The following is an 18,606-nucleotide window of genomic DNA, read 5'->3' as shown; positions in this document are numbered from 1 at the left end:
GTGGCCGACACAGATTCGATTCCTCCGTCCCTCTCGGAGAGCCCAGCAAGCTACCAAAAGTATCCCGCCTGCACGGCAGAGCCTGGCAAGCTACCCGTGGCGTATTCGATATGCCCAAAACAGTAATAAGTCTCATAATGGAGACATTACTGGTGCCCGCTCAAGCAAATCGATGTGGGAGGCAGTGCTACTGTGCCACAAAGCAAAGCTGCGCCCCAGCTCGGCCTGCTGGCTTTCTTACCCTTGTTAACCTTAGGCTCGTGCACAAAAATTTCTCCTCAAGGCATCTTTCTCCTTAGCAGCTTTGCTGATAAGTGGAGAGCTCAAAGTATGTCCCTCCCCACGCCCCTCCTGTGTGGCGGTATTGCTCCAGGCCTCACCAGTCCTGAAGAATGAATCAGGATTCATTCTGGAGTGAATGAATCAGGCAAGGAGGTTCCCGTGGCCAGCAGAAGGATGCCTTTCCCAAGCCGCACTCCATCTACTGCAGGGAAAGAAGTGGGTCCCCAGAGCAGATCTCACACTCCTTTATCTGATGGTTTACAGAAGGTGGGGACATCCTTCTAGGGGCACTAGGAACCTCTAGGGCGTCTAGGCTTAGTGTAAAAGCGCCCACCTTTCCTTGCTGGGTCAGCAAAGACCCCGCCTGAAGGGACAGCGCTGGAGTGAGGCGCATCTTCTAACTTCCCTGGTTCCAGAGCACGGAGCATGCGCGGCTCTCCAAGGCTGATTCGCCCCCGAGCACCCACCAGAGGGCACACTAACTGCCTCGTGACCTAGGCTCAGGGTTGCTGAGAGGGGGAGTGTGAGGAAGAGAGAGGAAGGTCCAGGACACCGACCCTTCACCAGTGATTCCCAAATCCAGGCCGAGCGTCCATGCTTGTTTCTCAGGGCCCTCAGCCTCTTTCCATTCCCTTCTTTGCCCGGAGCTACTGTGTATCCTTCAAGACCCATCTCTAATAATTCTTCCTACAGGCAGCCTTCCTTGATGCCCTGGGCTGGAAAGGCTGTTCTGAGCCTCTTGCATCCCCAGGCGCCTTCATAGCTGGGTCAGTGATGGCCACTCCAGATCCCAAGAAGGTTTGGACAGCAGAGGACTGGGAGCCTGTGAGTATTTAGTTCTAGGGAAGTCAGTTAATTTGCAAATAGGCCAAATTAAGCCAAACCAGCTGGGAGCCCCTGGTCTGACTGGGAATGCCCCAAGCTCCAGCTGGTCCAAGTAGGGGAACTTGGAAGTTGGGCAAGGGCGTGGGGAGGGGAAGGGCAGGCAAAGGGCCCCGCCACGTAGAAGCGCAAAGGCTGCCCGGGTTCTCAGCTGAGGGTGCTCCCGTGGGCCTGGCTCCCCAGTTTCTGGGTTTATGTCTATTTGCAGCCTTTGTCCATGAGGTTGTTGCCTCCACAGGAAAGCCCGCCTCCCTGTTCGTCTTACTTATATCCAGCTCTTAGTCCCTTGGTTCCTTCCCCAGGTCTATCTGGTTCCAGGACCCTATCCTGCAAGGTGGAGGGAGGCTCGAGCTAGGGGGCGTGTGACTTTTCATTCATACTAGAGGTAACTGGCAGGGACAAGAACAGGACAGGTGAAGAGCTTGCTCTGGTGGACAGAGAGAGAGCGAGAGCGAGAGAGCGAGAGAGAAGGGGGGGGAGAGGGAGGGAGAGAATTTTGGGCATACCTACCAGTGCTAAGGGGTTACTCCTGTCTCTGCATTCAGGGATCACTCCTGGCGGTGTGGGACCATATAGGATTCTGGGGATCCACGTGCAATGCAAGCGCCCTCCACGTTGTACAGCTGTTTGGGCTCCACAACTAGATTCTTTTTTTTTTTTTCTTTTTGGGTCACTCCTGACTCCTTACTCAGGAATTGCTATAGGGGATGCTGGGAATCAAACCTGGGTTGGCCGAAAGCAAGGCAAATAGTGCCTTCCCACGGTACTAGTGTACTTCCCACTGTGCTCCAGCCCCTCCACCACTAGGTAGATTTTTTTTTTTGTTTGGCTTTTTGGGTCACACCCAGCAATGCTCAGGGCTGACTCCTGGCTCTGCACTCAGGAATCACTCCTGGCGGTGCTCAGGGGACCCTATGGGATGCTGGGACTCGAACTCGGGTCAGCTGCGTGCAAGGCAAACGCCCTACCTTCTGTACTATCGCTCTAGCCCCCACCACTAGATAGATTCTTAAGGAGGTCATGCAGGGCCTGCTCCAAAGCCAGTGAGACCTAAACACTCAGCTGAGTGCCCCAGCCCTGCGGCTCCAGAGTGGTTCCATGCAGATATCCAGGACGACGCAGTCCTGTTCCAGACAGCAAGAAAGTGCTCTGAGGTCAGAGGTGAGAGCTGGGCCGTGGGGCAGTGGAAGTTGGGGAAAAGGACTCCGAGAGATGAGTGCAGGCATAGTGGGGGCTGGCTGGGGCCTGACATGTGTCATGGTGCCTGTCCTGAGCAACCCATAGGTAGGGGGCACAGAGGCGATACACGTGACATGGCCACTCAGGACACAAGGTTTGGCTTGGGGGCAGGGAGGGCTGGCAAGCCTGGGTCAGCTCTGGCTGTGGACCTGGGAATCAGGGGTTATCTAGATAAGAGGCAACCCGCCCCCCCCCCGCCCCCCAGGGCTGGGGATGGAAGACCTTTGTGAAAGGGAGGACCCCTCCCCTCCCGATGTGATGTCTGTCTACAGGGCCAGGCTTGGGGATGCCCCTCCCAAACCTGATCCTTCCTGTCTCCTGCAGGGCCTGTGGGAAGGGGGAGCTCTTGCCTCTCCCCAAGCTCGGCTCTGGCCGCCTACTTGCCTTGAGCCCTGCCAGAGGGTCTCCATGGCCTCCCGCAGGGGCTGAGCACACACAGGGCCACAGCAGCCTCTCTGCTCGGCCTGAGATGGAGGTGAGGGAGGCAGGGGACTGGGCTGGGGCTGGGGGGTGGGTCTCCAGATAAGACCCGAGGTGGGAAGTGGCTGAACCTTAAGAAAGGCGGGTGCCCCCACCACGGCCATTGATCTGTTCCCCTTGAAGAAGGTGGCGGGGTGGGGCTGGAGAGAGCACAGCGGAAAGGCCTTGCACGCAGCTGACTCAGGTTCGACCCCGGGCACCACACAGGTGTCCTGCGCACTGCTGCTGGGAGTGATCCCTGTGCACAGAGCCAGGACTAAGCCTGAGTAAAGCTGGGTGTCACCTTTCTTCTCCCAAAAAAATAGAAAATGTAGGAGGGCACAGGGGAGACGGCTTGAAGGGCTGGCATACAGCATTGCATGTAGAAAGTCTGGTTTCATCCCCAGTACCACATGATCCCCCGAGCACTGCCAAGAGTGTCCCTGAACACCAAGCTGGTGTGGGCCACAAAAATGAAAGAGAGCAGGGGCTGGAGTGATAGCACAGTGGGTAGGGCGCTTGCCTTGCAGGCGGCCAACCCTGGTTTGAATCCCAGCATTCCATATGGTCCCCTGAGCACCGCCAGGGGTGGTTCCTGAGTGCACAGCCAGGAGTAATCCCTGTGCATTGCCGGGTGTGACCCAAAAAAAAAAGCAAAAAAAAAAAAAAATGAAAGAGCAGGAGTGGGCCCAGAAGGCAACTCAGCTAACAGTGCGCCTGCCTTGCAGGTGGCCGGCCTGAGATTTGATCCTTGCACTGCAACACAAAGAGAAGACAGAAGGGCCCTGGGAGAGAGCTGAGAGACCTGTTTTGCAAACACAGGCCCCGGGGCCGATCCCTGGAACTGCATGGCCTCCCGTGCATCCTATGTCCGCAGATTGCTGCGGTGACCCCAGACGTGGACATGTTTCTTCCATGTTGGGAGTCTCAGTGTGGGATTGAGGGGAATGACTTCCTGTCTCTTCAGAGCGAGGGCAGGATTCACAGAGGAGTCACACAGACATGGGAATAGCTCAGTCACCGACCACGAGTAAGGCAGCAGAGGAACCAGGCAGATGACCTGGCTACGTCTAGCCTGGGTTGGGGTTTGTGGAGGATGAAAACCTCCAGTCCCCAGACATGCTGGTCCCCTATCCCAGAGGGACGCACGGTGCCAGGACATCACTGACTGTCCTCTGTGTGCTGCAGAGTCCTTTAGGGATTGGATATTGGAGCCCTGGCACCTTCTGGATCTCTGGGGACAACATGCCCGTGGGTCATGGAGAAGGACCAAGGCTCAAGGCCACTCTCAACACAGCAAGTGAACTACTTTGGCAGGGTGAGTCCAAACTCCAGTGCCCCGTAAACGGTCACTTTCACTCCTAATCCAAACACGGACCTGACCTCTCTGTGGGCTGTATAAGAGGACAAGGGTACCCGCTGTCACCCCAACCTTAGAGAACAGGGAAGGAAAGAAATTGAGATAGAAAGGTAGGAAGGCAGACAGGAGGCGGGGCAGAGGAAGGCGCCTCAGGCACATGGCCACAGGCAGAGGGGGGTTGCAGATATGTATCTAAACCACAGAGCCAACAGCGCAGTAAGCAGGAGACCCAAATTACAATCATTGAACTTAAAAATGTGCCTGTTGGGGTCTGCTGTGATAATACAGTGAGTAGGGTGCTTGCCTTGCACACGGCCAACTCCAGGTTCAATCCCCAGTACCCCATGTTTCCCTGAGTGCCGCCAGGAGTGATCCCTGTGGACAGAGGCAGAAGTAAGCCCTGAACACAGCCAGGTGTTCCCCAGCCCCCCGCCCCCCTTAAAAAACAACCAACTCTTCTGGACGATGTCTTTGAGGCTTTAGAATGGCCCAGTGTGGGGCTGGAGCGATAGCACAGTGGGTCAGGCATTTGCCTTGCATGCGGCTGACCCAGGTTTGATTCCCAGCATCCCATATGGTCCCCAGAGCACGGCCAGGAGTAATTCCTGAGTGCATGAGCCAGGAGTAACCCCTGTGCATCGCCAGGTGTGACCCCAAAACAAAAACAAAACAAAACAGAATGGCCCAGCATTTGACATACTGTGGGAGGCTCTCCCACAATAAGCCTCCAGCTAAACTAGGCTTTCCTGAGCCCCCGGAAATAGCATTATTTACCTTTATACCAAAAAGGCTGGGTAGGTCCCAGTTGCAGGTGGCCAGCCTGGAGGAGTCCGTGCTTTTCATTTTAGAGACCTAAGAGGTCTCTAAAATGAAAACACCGTCAGGCAGGCCTGTGGTGCTATGTGAGTCAGCAGGCCATATGCTGTCCTTACTGAGGAGCAGAAAACCATCGTGATGGTGCTCACAGCACAAGCTCAGTCAGAAAGCAAAATTTTAAAAGGAAGCTTTTATTATTATTATTATTGTTCAGGACTGGAGCGATGGCACAGCAGGTAGGGCATTTGCCTTGCACGCGGCTGACCCAGGTTCGACTCCTGTGTCCCTCTCAGAGAGCCCGGCAAGCTACCGAGACTATCCTGCCCTGGCGGCAGAGCCTGGCAAGCTACCCGTGGTGTACTCGATATGCCAAAAACAGTAACAAGTCTCACAATGGAGACGTTACTGGTGCCCGCTAGAGCAAATACATGAACAACAGGACGACAGTGCTACACTGCTATTATTTTTTAATGAATCACTGTGCGTGCTTATGTTTCAGTCATACAATGATCGAGTACCCATCCCTCCCTCCAAAAGTGAAGCATTTTTTAAGAATTAAAAAAAAAATTGTGCCGGGGCCGAGCGATAGCACAGCGGGTATGGCGTTTGCCTTGCACGCGGCCGACCTGGGTTCGATCCCCAGCATCCCATATGGTCCCCCCAGCACTGCCAGGAGCAATTCCTGAGTGCAAAGCCAGGAGTAACCCCTGAGCATCGCTGGGTGTGACCCAAAAAGCAAAAAAAAAAAAAAAAATTGTGCCTGTTAGGGAGGCAGGCTGGCGGGGTGGGAGGGAACCCGGGGACACTGGTGGTTGGGTGTTGCAACATTGTATGCCTGAAACTGTTATGAACAACGTTATAAATCACAGTGCCACAATAATAACAGTAACACACTGACCCTGTCTCTGTCGGTCCCCATCCCTAGTCTGAGGCAGTAGGGGCCCTTAAACCAGGGTTCCGCAGAACTAGGTGTGAGTGGGGAGAGAGTGCAGGAGGTAAGAGAGTGCAGGGCACGACGGGGTTAGATCCCAGCTATGGCAGGCATATGGGACCCTAGCACCGCCAGGGGCCGCCCCTGCGCACAGAGCCCAGAATAGTCCCTGGGCAACACCGGATGTAGCCCACAAACAAAACAAACACAAAACGGGATGCGAAGAGCCCTGTGTAAGGTTCACAAGGGTCCTGGGCAGCTCCAGGTCCCCTAAGACCAAAGAACGGCCCCGGACTCACTTTCCCCCTGGCCCGAGGCATTCAACAGCAGCAAACTCTTGGACCCCGAACCCTCGTTCGGGATCGCAGGTCAGGAATCGGGGGTGGCGCTGCGCCACGTGGACGTGGGGCGCCGGAGGGTGGGCTCGGTGCACGGCTGCGGCGAGCCGGGCTCCCCGAGGGGGCGGCTGGGAGCGTGCGAGTCGCGCCCCGCTTCGAGCGACCAAATACGTTCGATGCGTTCGGCGAGCAGCGCAGTCGATGGAACAGGCTGGGGGCGGGGCAGCAGCGGGACGGGGAGCGCCCCTGGGAGGGCCGTGGCTGGCGGCCGTATCCCTATTGGCCGGCCTTTTGCGGGAGGTGGGCCCCGATTGGCTGGGCGGCTGCGGGCGGCGGCGGGCGGCGGGGTTAAGCGCGTCGCCGCCGCCCCGGGCCTAGGCGCGAGTCCCGAGAGCCGAACCTGCACCTTGAACCCGCAGCTGTGCGCGCTCGCTCGCCATGGGTCTCTGCCGCGGCCCCGGCTCCGCGGCCGTGCTCCCGCGCGGGCTCCTGTGTCTCCTGCTGCTCGCAGCCCCGACGCTCTCGGCTGGACGTCCCCCGCCGGTGGTGTTGGGTGAGGCTCGCTTCCAGGCGTCTGCGTGCGTGCAGGGCTGCATTCCTGGGGTGCAGAGCGAGGGGCTCGGGCGGAAAGGCTGGTGCGCTTGCCGCTCTGCCGCTCTGATGGGCGCGGGCGTGGTCACCCTCTCTTCTGCCCTGTGGAATCCCGGGGTGAGGGTGGGAGGGTCAGCACCCGGCAGCCCGATTCCGTGTACGTTGTCCGATGCCTCGCTTCATCACCGTTTTTAGTGTTTTGTTTGTTTTTCAAACTGTAATGACTGACACCCTTCGGCCCCGTTTCTGAGAACTGGGGTATGTGAGGAGTTAGGGGGTGCCAGGTGAGGTGGTCTCGGACTGACCCCCAGGGACGTCAGGGTCGACTTGGTTTGCTTAGGTAGCCCTCTTCCTTGACCCTTGCAAAGGCCATTACCGGAAAGGCAGCAGTCGGGGCAGGTGCTTGCACTTTGGCCTGCCCCCTCCCTCTTCCACCCCTAGCAAACCAGTAGTATCCGTGGAGTGGCCCGAGGCCCAGGGAAGGGGCGCGGGGCTAAAGCTGCGGTGGGCAACCGTCAGCAGCCAGGAGCAGATGTGGGGGAGCCTGCCCGCACGCTCATCCCTGCCAGACCTACTTGGACCAGGCGCTGAGTGACCTGGAGCAGCGCCTGTGAGTTCCTGGGCACCCGCACCCTCTCGGAGCTCTGCCCGACTGACCGCCCCAGAGCCACAGGCTTGCCACCTCGGGACTTTAGTCACATCGGTGGAGCTGTCAGTCTTCCCCGTATGATGGATGGCTCTCGCCATTCCCTGCAGGCAGGGTGCAGACACCCACCTGCTCTTTCCCTCTGGGGCTTTTTTCATTTTTGCAGTGCCGAGGATGTGAAAGAAGCCAGCGGTGCAGGGCAGGAGCTCTGCTGCTGAGCCCCAGCCTCAGCTCCCCCGCTCAGAATATTTCAGGGAGGCTGTCGTCATTCCCAGAAGGGGGTGGTGACCGTTGGTGTGGGCTCAGGCAGTCCTGCGCTGGGAGCTTTGGGCCGGAATTGTTCGAGGAGGATGCTGGGCACCGCCTGGGCCCGACCTTCTTAAGCCCGGACGATGAGGCTCCCAGGGATGGCTAGAAACGCCATCTGTGCTTGGCAGACACAGGACTGCTGACTCAGGTGGATGTCGAGGGATTCCTGGAACAGGCCAGAGAGCCCGGACAGCCCAGGCAGAAGGACCTGCACAGTGGACGGAGGGTGGTAGTGGTCCAGCTGGCCAGAAGGGCGGTGGGGGGAGGAGAGCACTCTGTAGCTCATGACTCGTGTCATGTGTTTCATACCCTGAAGGCCCCAGGGAGCGGGGCCGGGTCTCCTGATCCTGAGTGTGGGTGCATGGCCTTGGGAAGTTGTGGTCCCTGAGCCGCTCGCCCTTTCCCCCTGAATGGACACAGACCAAACTCCTTGCTGCTAGGTCACGGCCTTGGAGCCTCGGGCTCCACCCATCATCACAGAGAAACTGGAACTGGAAAGTTCTCAGTTTCAGACTGGGGAGCAAGTTCAGGGCTGGAGCAGAGGCTCAGTGAGCAGGAAGCACAGGTCGGATCCCGGGTACTGTGTACCCTCCGAGCACTGCCAGGGGCAACCCCTGAGCGCCGAGCTGGGAGAAGCCCCTAGGTAGCTCTGGTTGTGGCCCCAAAACAAAAAGGAGGGAGAGGCTGGGGAGATAGTATGGGCTTAAGACACTTGCCTTGCATATGCGGCCCCCAGTTGGATCCTGGCGCTGCAGATGGTCCCCTAGGCACCCCCAGGAGTAGGCCCTGTGCACCGCTGGGCATTCCCCTGCCCTCCCACCCCACAAAAAGTAGGACCTGGATGTAGCCCGGTGGTAGAATGTTTGTCTTACGTGTACGAGGTCCTGGATTCAATTCCTGGTTCTGGATTCAGTTCCTGGCCCTGCTAATGCATCAGCAGCAAACCTGAAGAGTAAACTGCCTGGTGTCCCAGAGCGAGGCTGCTGGCATCAGCCCTGAGAAGCCCCGTGGCAACAGCCCCAGTTTCTGGACACAGATCAGGGACCGAACCTCCACCTTCAAAGGATCAGCATTTCAGGGTGACCAGCCTCTGTGGGGAGGAGCAGCAGAAGCCGGAGATGTAATACAGAAGGCGCTGGGTAGGGGAAGAGGCTCTCCGCATCCATTCCCACCTCCCTCAGTCTCCTCATCTGTAAAGTGGGCCTAATAAGGCTGTTCTGTCCCAGTGCTCTTAGACCTGAGGACATGTGGGTGCTTGTCCACATACTAGGCAAAAAGTAGCTCAGTTCTGCTAGTTTGAGAAGCCCCACAGCCTGACCAGGTCAAAGGCTATCTTGGGAGAGGAGATGTGGCAACTTCTTCTTTCAGCTGTTTCCCTTTGGGGGAGGATTCTGCTCCCAAATCATGAAGGGAGGAGGGAAGGCAGAGTCCCCTGGCGACCCCTGCTTTCTCCAAGGACATGGAGGGGGGCAGGGGCTGGGGCTGGCTGGCTCTGCGGGGCACAGGCGAGCTCAGCGGACACTTGCTCACTCCGTGATTGTGGTTCTCACAGGGTCCAAGTTTGCGGGTGTTGGAGACAGGCACGGACAGTCATGGGGGCACACACAGACTGAAGACTCGACTGTTGGGCTGTGATGTCTGGGGGCGGGGTGGAGCCAGTGTGTGAACTGGATAGTGGGGAGGAAGTTCATCCTGGGGTCTGACAGCCCCAGAACCACGGGGCTGTGGTTTGAGTGTAGCCGTCTCAGACCCAGGCTGGGGCCTCTGGGCCGTGGGCTTGGCGAGGCTGGTCCTGGGAACATGCAGCTGTGGCTCTGTTCTTTGCACATCGCCTCCTCCCCCCACCTACTTACACACACGCCAGTGCTAGATGCTTCTCTGGATTCCCAGGGCCTGCTTAAAGGACCCCATGCTCGGTCCTGTTACCCACTTGGGTCCGGCGGCGGGGGGCACAGGCCTTGGGGTTCAAGCTTCCAGGTGCTCTAGCTGGCTCTGTGCCTCCCTGCAGTGCCCGGAGATTTGGGCAACCAGCTGGAGGCCAAGCTGGACAAGCCGAGCGTCGTGCACTACCTCTGCTCCAAGAAGACCGACAGCTATTTCACGCTCTGGCTCAACCTGGAGCTGCTGCTGCCTGTCATCATCGACTGCTGGATCGACAACATCAGGTGGGTGGCGCAGACCCCCAGGCCCCCGCCTCCCTGTGCCCTCGGTCTGGATGCCAGCGCCCCCGGCCTCTCCAGACAGAACTGGAAATGATGAACTGGGGGCCAGAGTGCTTGCCTCGCACTTAGTTGGACCCCCGGCACCCCATGTCGTCCCCAGCCTGCCAGGTGTAAGCCCTGAGCCCCCCCGATGTGGCCCCCAGGCAAATACCAGACAGAGCAAACTTCGTATCTCGCTACCTAAGCTCTAGCTCGGGACTCAGGCCGGGCCTGGCTCAAAGGGCTGGTGTGGGTGGCGTGCATGTGAGAAATCCACCTCCGTCCCCAGTGTCCCCAGGCCCCCCCCAGCACTGAGCAGGAAGTAGTCTCCGAGCACTGCTGGGTGTGGCCCCCAGACAAGAACGATGGTAATGTCATAGTCATAATCATTGCTGTTGGATAAGACACTGTGTTTTTGTTTTTGTTGTGCTTTGTTGTGTTGGGGGTTACACCTAGTAGTGCTCAGGGATCACTCCCTGCAGTGCAGGGAGGACCGTGTGTGGTGCTGGATATTCTACTCAGTCCCGATTTGGACCACACAGTTGAGCTCCCTCTGCGACCTCCACACTGCCTAGTGTTTGGCCAGTGCCGGGGCTCTTGCCAGCATTCGGTGGCTGGTCTTAGGGTGTTCCCACAGCTGTTGAAGGTCCTGGCAGTTTTCTTGGGCACAGAGGCAACGGTGTCCCTGTCCCCACACATCTGTCCTCATCATTTCCAGCCTTGTCCACCCACACAGCAGTGCCCCGTGCTCGGGCGTTGGGGGAGGAGGCCTGTGGGGTGCGGGTGGGTGCTGGGTGCTGAGAGCACCTGTGGAGAGAGGCCGATGGGACAGTGTTTATGGTGGGGCCAGGCCTGCGGCTCTCCTCTCCCAGTCCACGGCCTGGATGCTTGCCTGCAGGTGGCTGACCCAGGTTTGAATCCCGGCATCCCATACAGTCCCCAGAACATTGCTAGGAGTAACCCCTGAGTGACCCAGGTGTGGCCCAAACACACACACACACACACACAGAAGTTATTTGTGATGGGTGACAGCAGGGAGTGCGGGGCGCTCTGGGAGATGATTCCACAGGCTCCTGGTGCTCATGGAATTATCATGCAGAAGCCCTGGGTCGGGTCCCTGAGCGCTGTGCTGCACCACTGGGGATTGTAAGAGGGGTTGTGGAGAGATGGTGCAGGGGCATGGCGCTTACCTTGGATGTGGCTAGCACAGGCTGACCCCCCTGCACTTCTTACTGCCTCCCGAGCCCTAAAGGAGGGGCCCCTGACGTAATCCCTGAGCACTCTCGGGTGTGGCTCCAAAACAAGAGACAAGGAAGGGACTGTTGCCAGGGTGGGCCCTGGGGGCCCTCAGAGCATTCCTCTGGGCTCTAGAGCTTGCATCTGACTAAACCAGGGGTGGGTCACTCCAGGTGACCGCTCTGCGTCTCCGCCCGCCCTCCAGGCTGGTCTACAACAGAACCTCCCGGACCACGCACTTTCCAGAAGGTGTGGACGTCCAGGTCCCTGGCTTTGGGGAGACCTTCTCGCTGGAGTTCCTGGACCCCAGCAAAAGAAGCGTGGGTGCGTAGCCTCCCGCAGACCCCCCGGGAATTGGGGCTGGGTTCTTTGAATGGCAAGACCCCTGCCATCAGGGCCCTGGTTGCTATAGGGGTCCCGTCCAGGGGCGGCGGGTAGAGGGCTGGGTCAGCGACCCTGCTCTGAGGCCGCAGGTGGAGACACCGAATGTCCTCGGTCTGCAGGTTCCTACTTCCACACCATGGTGGAAAGCCTGGTGGGCTGGGGCTACACGCGGGGCGAGGACGTCCGCGGGGCCCCCTACGACTGGCGCCGAGCTCCAAGTAAGTGATCACCCTCAATTCCTCCCTAAAGTCTGGGAAGGTGGGGACAAGGAGGTCCCGGTCACCCCGCATCCTGTGCTCTCCCGCTGACCCCATCATAGTCGCCACCTTGGGTCTGTCTGTCCTGTCCCTTCCCCGTCTATCCCGGAGGACTTCCGGGGAAAGACAGACTGAAGAGGGAGGCGAGGCCCCCCTCGTCTCCTCCCTTCGTGGAACCGGAGGGGTGTGGACCGTCCCCTCCCCGCCCACCTGGTCCTGGGTCTGGCCCAAGAGAGCTTGATTCAGGCCCCAGGACCCTTCCTGCCTGACCCCTGCTTGGCTCTGGCCTGCAGATGAGAACGGGCCCTACTTCCTGGCCCTCCGCGAGATGATCGAGGACATGTACCAGCTGTACGGGGGCCCCGTGGTGCTGGTTGCCCACAGCATGGGCAACATGTACACGCTCTACTTTCTGCAGCGGCAGCCGCAGGCCTGGAAGGACAAGTACATCCGGGCCTTCGTGGCCCTGGGTGCACCCTGGGGGGGCGTAGCCAAGACACTGCGCGTCCTGGCCTCAGGTAAGACCCACAGGGTCCAGCCTGGGCTGCTGGAACCTGTGTTCCCCCCCCCGCCCCATCGTGTTCCTCCTGGCCCCGTTTCCCTCCGGCGGAGGAGACCCCAGCCTTGCGCCTCGTTTTCCCTCACTAGTTGGTGACTCGTCGTGCTATTTGCATCGGGTTCATGTTCAGGGATGGCAAAACTTGGTCCTTGAGGTCACACACACACACACACACTCTCTGGGTTTGGATGTGGCTGGCCTGACTCGGGCAGCCTTCCCCTTCTCTCTGACCCGCCTTTGCCGCGAGGAGGAAGGCTAGCCCACAGTTTCCTGTCAGAGACTGCACCTCTGTGGGCAGCGCACAGAGGGCGAAGGTGCCAGTCTGGCGGGGCCTGCCCACCTGGCAGTTGGGAAAGCCCCCTCCTGGCCTGTTCCCCACCCACCTGCCTCAAGATTGTCAGAACTTGCCAGCTGCAGCGCCGGGATGGGTGGTGAGCCCCATAGCCCCTCGCTTTTAGCAGGGAACCAGCCACGTACTAAGCATCTGTGAAGGTTCTTCCCTGAGTCCGCTCAGCGGCTCTGTCTGACTAACTGTCGATCTCCATCTGGTTCAAGCCCCTGCCGCTCCCTGTGACCCAGTCCAGGCTGCACGGTGAATGCAGGCCTCAGCCCTGCAGATCCTAGCCACCTGCTCTGTCCAGTGTGGGTCTAGGGGGAGGCCAGGGCACCCCCTGAGCAGGGGATGGAGCCATGATGAAGACCCCAACCCACAAAAAGCTTCCCCAGGATTCTTTTTAGAACTTTACCTTCAACCGGAGTTTGCCAAGTTACAGAGAGGGACCAGAGAGATAGCATAGTGGATAGTGTTTGCCTTGCACGTGGCCGGCCTGGGTTCGGTCCCCAGCATCATCCCATGTGGTCCCCCGGGCACCACCAGGAGTGATTCCTGAGTGCAGAGCCACGAGTAAGCCCTGTGTATCTCCAGGTGTAGCCAAAAAACAGTTTGCAGAAAGGGGCCAGAGAGATGATAGTAGGGCTGGTAGGGCGGTCACCTTGTGCGCAGCAGAGTACCGAGGCAGGAGCTCTGAGCACTGCGGGGTGTGGCCCTCAGCTGTTCTTCAAGCTGGTTCAGAGTTTTGCTTTGTGTGCTGGAGCCCCAGGCTCTCCCCACAACACTGTTTGTGCCCTGAGCACCTGCCAGAGTGTTCCCCAAACAAAACCAAATGAAAGCCGAGCCTGCCCTTGCCTAGTAAGCGTGGGACTCTGCAAAGGAAGCCGAAAGGGGCTAAGCTATAGCACAGCGGGTAGGACATTTGCCTTGCGGCCAACTCAGATTCAATCCCCGGCATCCTATATGATTCGCTGAGCACTGCCAGGAGTAATTCTTGAGTACAGAACCAGGAGTAACCCCTGAGTAACCTCCAGGTGTGACCCAAAAAGCAAAAAAAACTACCAAAAAAACTTACACTTTGCCCCAGATTCAGGGAAACTGTTCAGGCCCAGGCAGGGTGGGGGTGGGGAGGCCATGTGGTTGCAGCTGTGCCTCCCTAGGTACATCTATTTTATTGGAAATTTAATTTTTTTTGGCTTTGTGGCCATACCCACTGATGCTCAAGTCTTACTCCTGTCTCTGTACTTAGGAATAACTCCTGGCAGGGCTCAGGAGACCATATGGGGGGCCCAGGATCGAACCAGTAGAGCAAATGTTCAACCCGCTCTCCTGTTGCTTTGGCCCCTCCCTGAGCTGAGTCGACCCCCTGCCCCTCCCCCTCGCCCCCCCCTCAGCAAGCCTGTGTTCAGTGCAAGTTCTCAGTTCCCGTGCCCGGGCTGGAGAGGTGGCCTGGCAGGCTGAGCGTGTGCCTTGCTTAGGAGGCCCGGCTTGAGCCCCAAGCACAGAGCTAAGAGCAGCCCCTCAAACTCTCCTGGGTGTGGCCCTAGAAAATTACAAAACCCAACTTCTTGTTCCCGAGTTGCAGCTCTGCCTGCCCGGGACTGGCCGATGGGTGTGCCCACATTGGCACCTTTCCTGGGTGAAGGCCTGGTGCTCACCTGCAGCCTCGCCCACTGCGCTGCCTCCTGCAGGCCGGGCTGCCCCGGGTAGTGATGGGCAGGTGAGTAAGAGGTCTGCGGGGCTGAGCGCAGCAAAGAGGACATACTGACACAGCTCAGGATCATAAAAGAGAAAGGCGCATTCTTCCGGGCGCCCAGCCTCCTGTCTAAACAAGGTCCATGCCCACTGGCCAGGTGATAAGTGTACCCAGCTGTGGGTGCCATTTACATAACAGATTGAGCTCTGGGAAGGAAAGGTGGCTGCAGAGTCCCTGTGATGAAATGCAAAAGGGAAGCCAGAGGAGAGCTGGCCCTGGGGGCGCTTGCCTTGCCACAGCTCACCCCGCTCTCAGTGCCCATGCCTGGCATCACATGTGCTCGGTCTCCCACCTGGAGGGACCCTGGAGAACAGAGCCAGGAGCAGCCCCTGAGCTCCAGCAGGTGTGGCCGAAACGCACACCCCCCACCCCGGAGACAAAACAGGAAGTGAAGCAATCGGGTCCGTGAGCATTGTGAGCAGATATGAAGGGAGGTGGGGTGGGCATGGGCCTCGGGGGCCCGCGGGGGGCTGCCGGCACCCCTGAGCTCAGCCTGAAGGGAGCCCTCTTCTGCAGGAGACAACAACCGGATCCCAGTCATCGGGTCCCTGAAGATCCGGGAGCAGCAGCGCTCGGCCGTGTCCACCAGCTGGCTGCTGCCGTACGCCACCACCTGGTCCCCCGAGAAGGTGTTCGTGCGCACACCCACCGCCAACTACACGCTGCGGGACTACGCCCGCTTCTACCGGGATATCGGTTTCCCCGACGGCTGGCTCATGCGGCAGGACACGGAGGGGCTGGTCCAGGGCCTGGTGCCCCCAGGGGTGCCACTCCACTGTCTTTACGGCACGGGGGTTCCCACCCCAGACTCCTTCTATTACGAGACCTTCCCAGATCGGGAGCCGAAGATTTGCTTCGGGGATGGCGACGGCACCGTGAACCTGGAGAGCGCCCGGCAGTGCCAGGCGTGGCTGGGCCGCCAGCAGCAGCCAGTGTGGCTGCAGGAGCTGCCGGGCAGCGAGCACATCGCCATGCTGGCCAACGCCAGCACCCTGGCCTATCTCAAACGCCTGCTCCTCGGGCCCTGACCGCCAGCCCAGGCTGCTCTCGGCCTCCAGAGCCAGCGCGTTTAGCCCCTGGAGACACACCGGGCCACGCTCTGGGTCTTGGGGTGGGGTGAAGCTTCTGCCCTCGCTCTTCCTCAGGGAATTTCTTGACCCGCCTGGGGGCGGAGGGAGAGGCTGATAGCGGGAGGATTGGGACCTCCTGATGGTTCGGGCCATGCTCCTCTGATCTCGGGGTCCTTTTTGCCCACCAGCCAGGCTCAGGCCTCCTGTCTTTGAGGGGTGCCACAGAGGTGCTGGGACCCACCCCCAAGGTCCCAGGCATGGGCCCCTGGTCTGTAGGGGAATGGCTGCCTCTCCTGGCCACAGGTAGCGGGCAGGGGGCAGGAGCTGTGGCCTCCCTGTGGCTCAGCAGCTCCCCAGCCTGACTGGATTCTTGGGGGGCAGCCCGGTTCTCCAGTGTTTAGGGGCAGTGTGGGGTCTCCGTGGTTTCCAGGCCCCAAACACCCACGTCCTTTCTTTACCTCCAAGAACCATCTTGCTCAGGATTGGGCCGCAAATGGCTTCCCAGTTCTGGGGTAGGGGCCACCCTGGGCCCTGGCTCCCCTGGGTTGGGCACTTGGCCTCGGGACCGACGCTGCTCCCTCTGCCCTGGGACTCTGCTCATGATGCCAGCAGGGCCCAGTGCAAGCGCTTAAAGGAAGAACTCGAGGCCGCAGCCCTCCCGCTGGGGTCACGGCCACACTCGTCATGGGTTTCTGGGACCTGTGCCAGGGCCGGAGTCAGACTGGGAGAGGCGGGGCTCCTGCCCCCCACCCGGAAGCTGAGAGAGGTTTAGTTTGCAGGCGCCAACCTGGAGACATGTCGGCCAGGCCACCTCCTCAACCCCTCATGCTCAGGGGATTTTCTGTCGCCTCAGAGGTGCTGCGTGAGAGCAGGAGTGGAATCCTCCTGTCTTGGTGCCATGAGCCGAGACTCGGGGGGGACCCTCCAGGGTAGGGCCCGGAGCCCCCTTCAGGCCGGACTCCGCCTCCTCTACTGCATTTCCGTTTCCATGGAGCTGGGGCTGGTCTGTGGTGACCCTGCCCAGCGCCCGACTCTCCCTTGCCCCTGAGTTGCGTGGTGGGCCTCACATGGGCTCTGAGCAAGTTGTACCTCAATTTTGGCAATAAAAGTATTCTGGATGCTGTAAGGAGCCGCAGTGTTTGCCCTGAGCATGACAGGGAACCAAGGAGTGGAAGGGTGTGGAGAGGCCAGAATTGGGACCTGACCTTTCCTGGGGCTGTGGGGAGCTTCTGCGGCACTAAGGCATGGTTCCTGGTTCCTGCTGGATGCTAGTTGCCCCTCCTAGGACGAAGAACCAGAATCTGACCCTGTTGGATCAGCCCATCGGCCCCATCACCGCTCCAGCTCTGCCCTGCCAGCCTCCGTCCTGTTTCAGCTTGTGACCTGATCGTGCCTTTGAACACTGCCCCTCCCCCCCTTTATTTTATTGAATCACCGTGAGATAGTTACAAGCTTTCATGTTTGGGTTACAGTCTCACAATGATCACACACCCATGCCTCCACCAGGGCACATTCCCCACCGCCAATATCCTGGATATACCTCCCCTTTCCCACCCTCCCCCTTCCTCCATGGCAGACAATATTCCCCATACTCTCTACTTTTGGGCATGATGGCTTGCAACACAGACACTGAGACGTCATCATGTTTGGTCCATTCTCTACTTTTGGCACACATCTCCCATCCTGACTGATTCTTCCAGCCATCATTTTCTTACTGATCCCTTCTCTATTCCATCTGCCTTCTCCCCTCCGCTCATGAAGCAGGCTTCCAGCTATGGGGCAATCCCCCTGGCCCTTGTATCTCCTGTCCTTGGGTGAACACTGCCCTTTTATTCTGCTTCTTCACCTTGTTTGCTCACCACCTACTTTTTCATTTATTTTACTTTTTTGGGCCTCATCCCTGATGCTCAGGGGTTACTCCTGGTTCTGCACTCAGAAATCACTCCTGGCAGTGCTCAGGGGACTACATGGGATGCTGGGCATTGAACCCTGGGTGGCTATGTGCAAGGCAAACTCCCTCCCCGCTGTACTAATACTCTGGCCTCACCACCACTTACTTCTTGGGGGACAGAGGGAAAAGGAAGAAGGGACAAGCATCAAGAGACTTGGGATTCAGTGTAGCCGGGCAAATAAAATAACCAAGTCTGAGGAACAGACCTCAGGAAGAGATGCGGGCCTGAATTCTGTGGTCCAGAGCCTGGGCCGTGATACAGGTGTGCCACTAGGGGGCACCCTGAGCCCTCGGGTTCCTGGCCAAAGGTGAAAGAAGCAGGTGAGGGTGCCTTCCGCCCCTGTAGCAAACTCTCCCCTGGAGCCTGTCAAACCCGGCTCCTCTTCCGTGTTGACATTTAGCCATCCGGACCACCTTGCAGCCACCATGACCTCTTTTGGTCCCACTGCCACTCTTGGTCCCTCAGCGGCAGAGAGCTTCAGGACCAGCTGACCAGGGCTCAAACCCCAGTTCTGTATGTCATCAGCCAAGTTGTCTGAGGAGGCTTCCCACCTTCCTGACCCTGTTTCCACAGCTGAAGAAGGGGGATGGATGACAGTGCACGAAGCCCAGGAGAACATCAGACTCGCTGCTCGGTGCCCAGGGGACAGCAGCTGGGCTTGAGACAGAACCAGAGGACTGGGCGCCAGCCAGCACGTGTATGTGACTGGTTTTGGCTGCTGTGGAGTGAGGGGAGTGTCGGGAACCTCTCCCCTGGCCGGCCTGGCACTTAGCGGGAGCTGGCCCAGAGGGCCAAGGGCCAGATGAGGGACAGCACTGAGTCATCCAGGCTCTCTCCCACTCGGGGAAATCTTCCAGAGTGGGGCCCGAAGGATCGTTCTTTCTAGTTGGGGACCAGGGTTGGGGCAGGGGGGCGGGGGGTGGGGTGGGGACAACACTCATGATGGTGGGAGGTAAGCCAGGAGGTACAGGGTGGTGTGGGAAGGAGGAAGTGTCCGGGGTTGGGTC

The 18,606-nt window shown here is 59.0% G+C and overlaps 1 protein-coding gene across 4 annotated transcripts; it reads left to right on the top strand.

The window, feature by feature from the left end:
• Nucleotides 1–6,639: 6,639 nt before the first annotated feature.
• PLA2G15 (phospholipase A2 group XV) lies at nt 6,640–16,764 on the top strand. 4 transcript variants are annotated; one of them, XM_055146309.1, is made up of 6 exons: nt 6,640–6,860; nt 9,862–10,018; nt 11,496–11,614; nt 11,794–11,892; nt 12,350–12,449; nt 15,094–16,764. In XM_055146309.1, exons 1-6 carry the CDS (start codon nt 6,746–6,748, stop codon nt 15,695–15,697), a joined length of 1,194 nt encoding a protein of 397 aa, XP_055002284.1. In that variant the 5' UTR covers nt 6,640–6,745; the 3' UTR covers nt 15,698–16,764. The 4 variants fall into 4 exon arrangements, with proteins under 4 accessions (XP_055002284.1, XP_004600633.2, XP_055002283.1 ...); XM_004600576.2 differs by having other exon boundaries at nt 12,225–12,449; XM_055146308.1 differs by having other exon boundaries at nt 6,640–6,885; nt 11,464–11,614.
• The last annotated feature ends 1,842 nt before the right edge of the window (nt 16,765–18,606 follow it).

Source organism: Sorex araneus, chromosome 8, assembly GCF_027595985.1.
Source record: "Sorex araneus isolate mSorAra2 chromosome 8, mSorAra2.pri, whole genome shotgun sequence".
Classification (NCBI taxonomy): Eukaryota; Metazoa; Chordata; class Mammalia; order Eulipotyphla; family Soricidae; genus Sorex; species Sorex araneus.
Note: the sequence above shows the minus strand (reverse complement) of the source record. Positions and strands in the feature narration are given on the sequence as shown.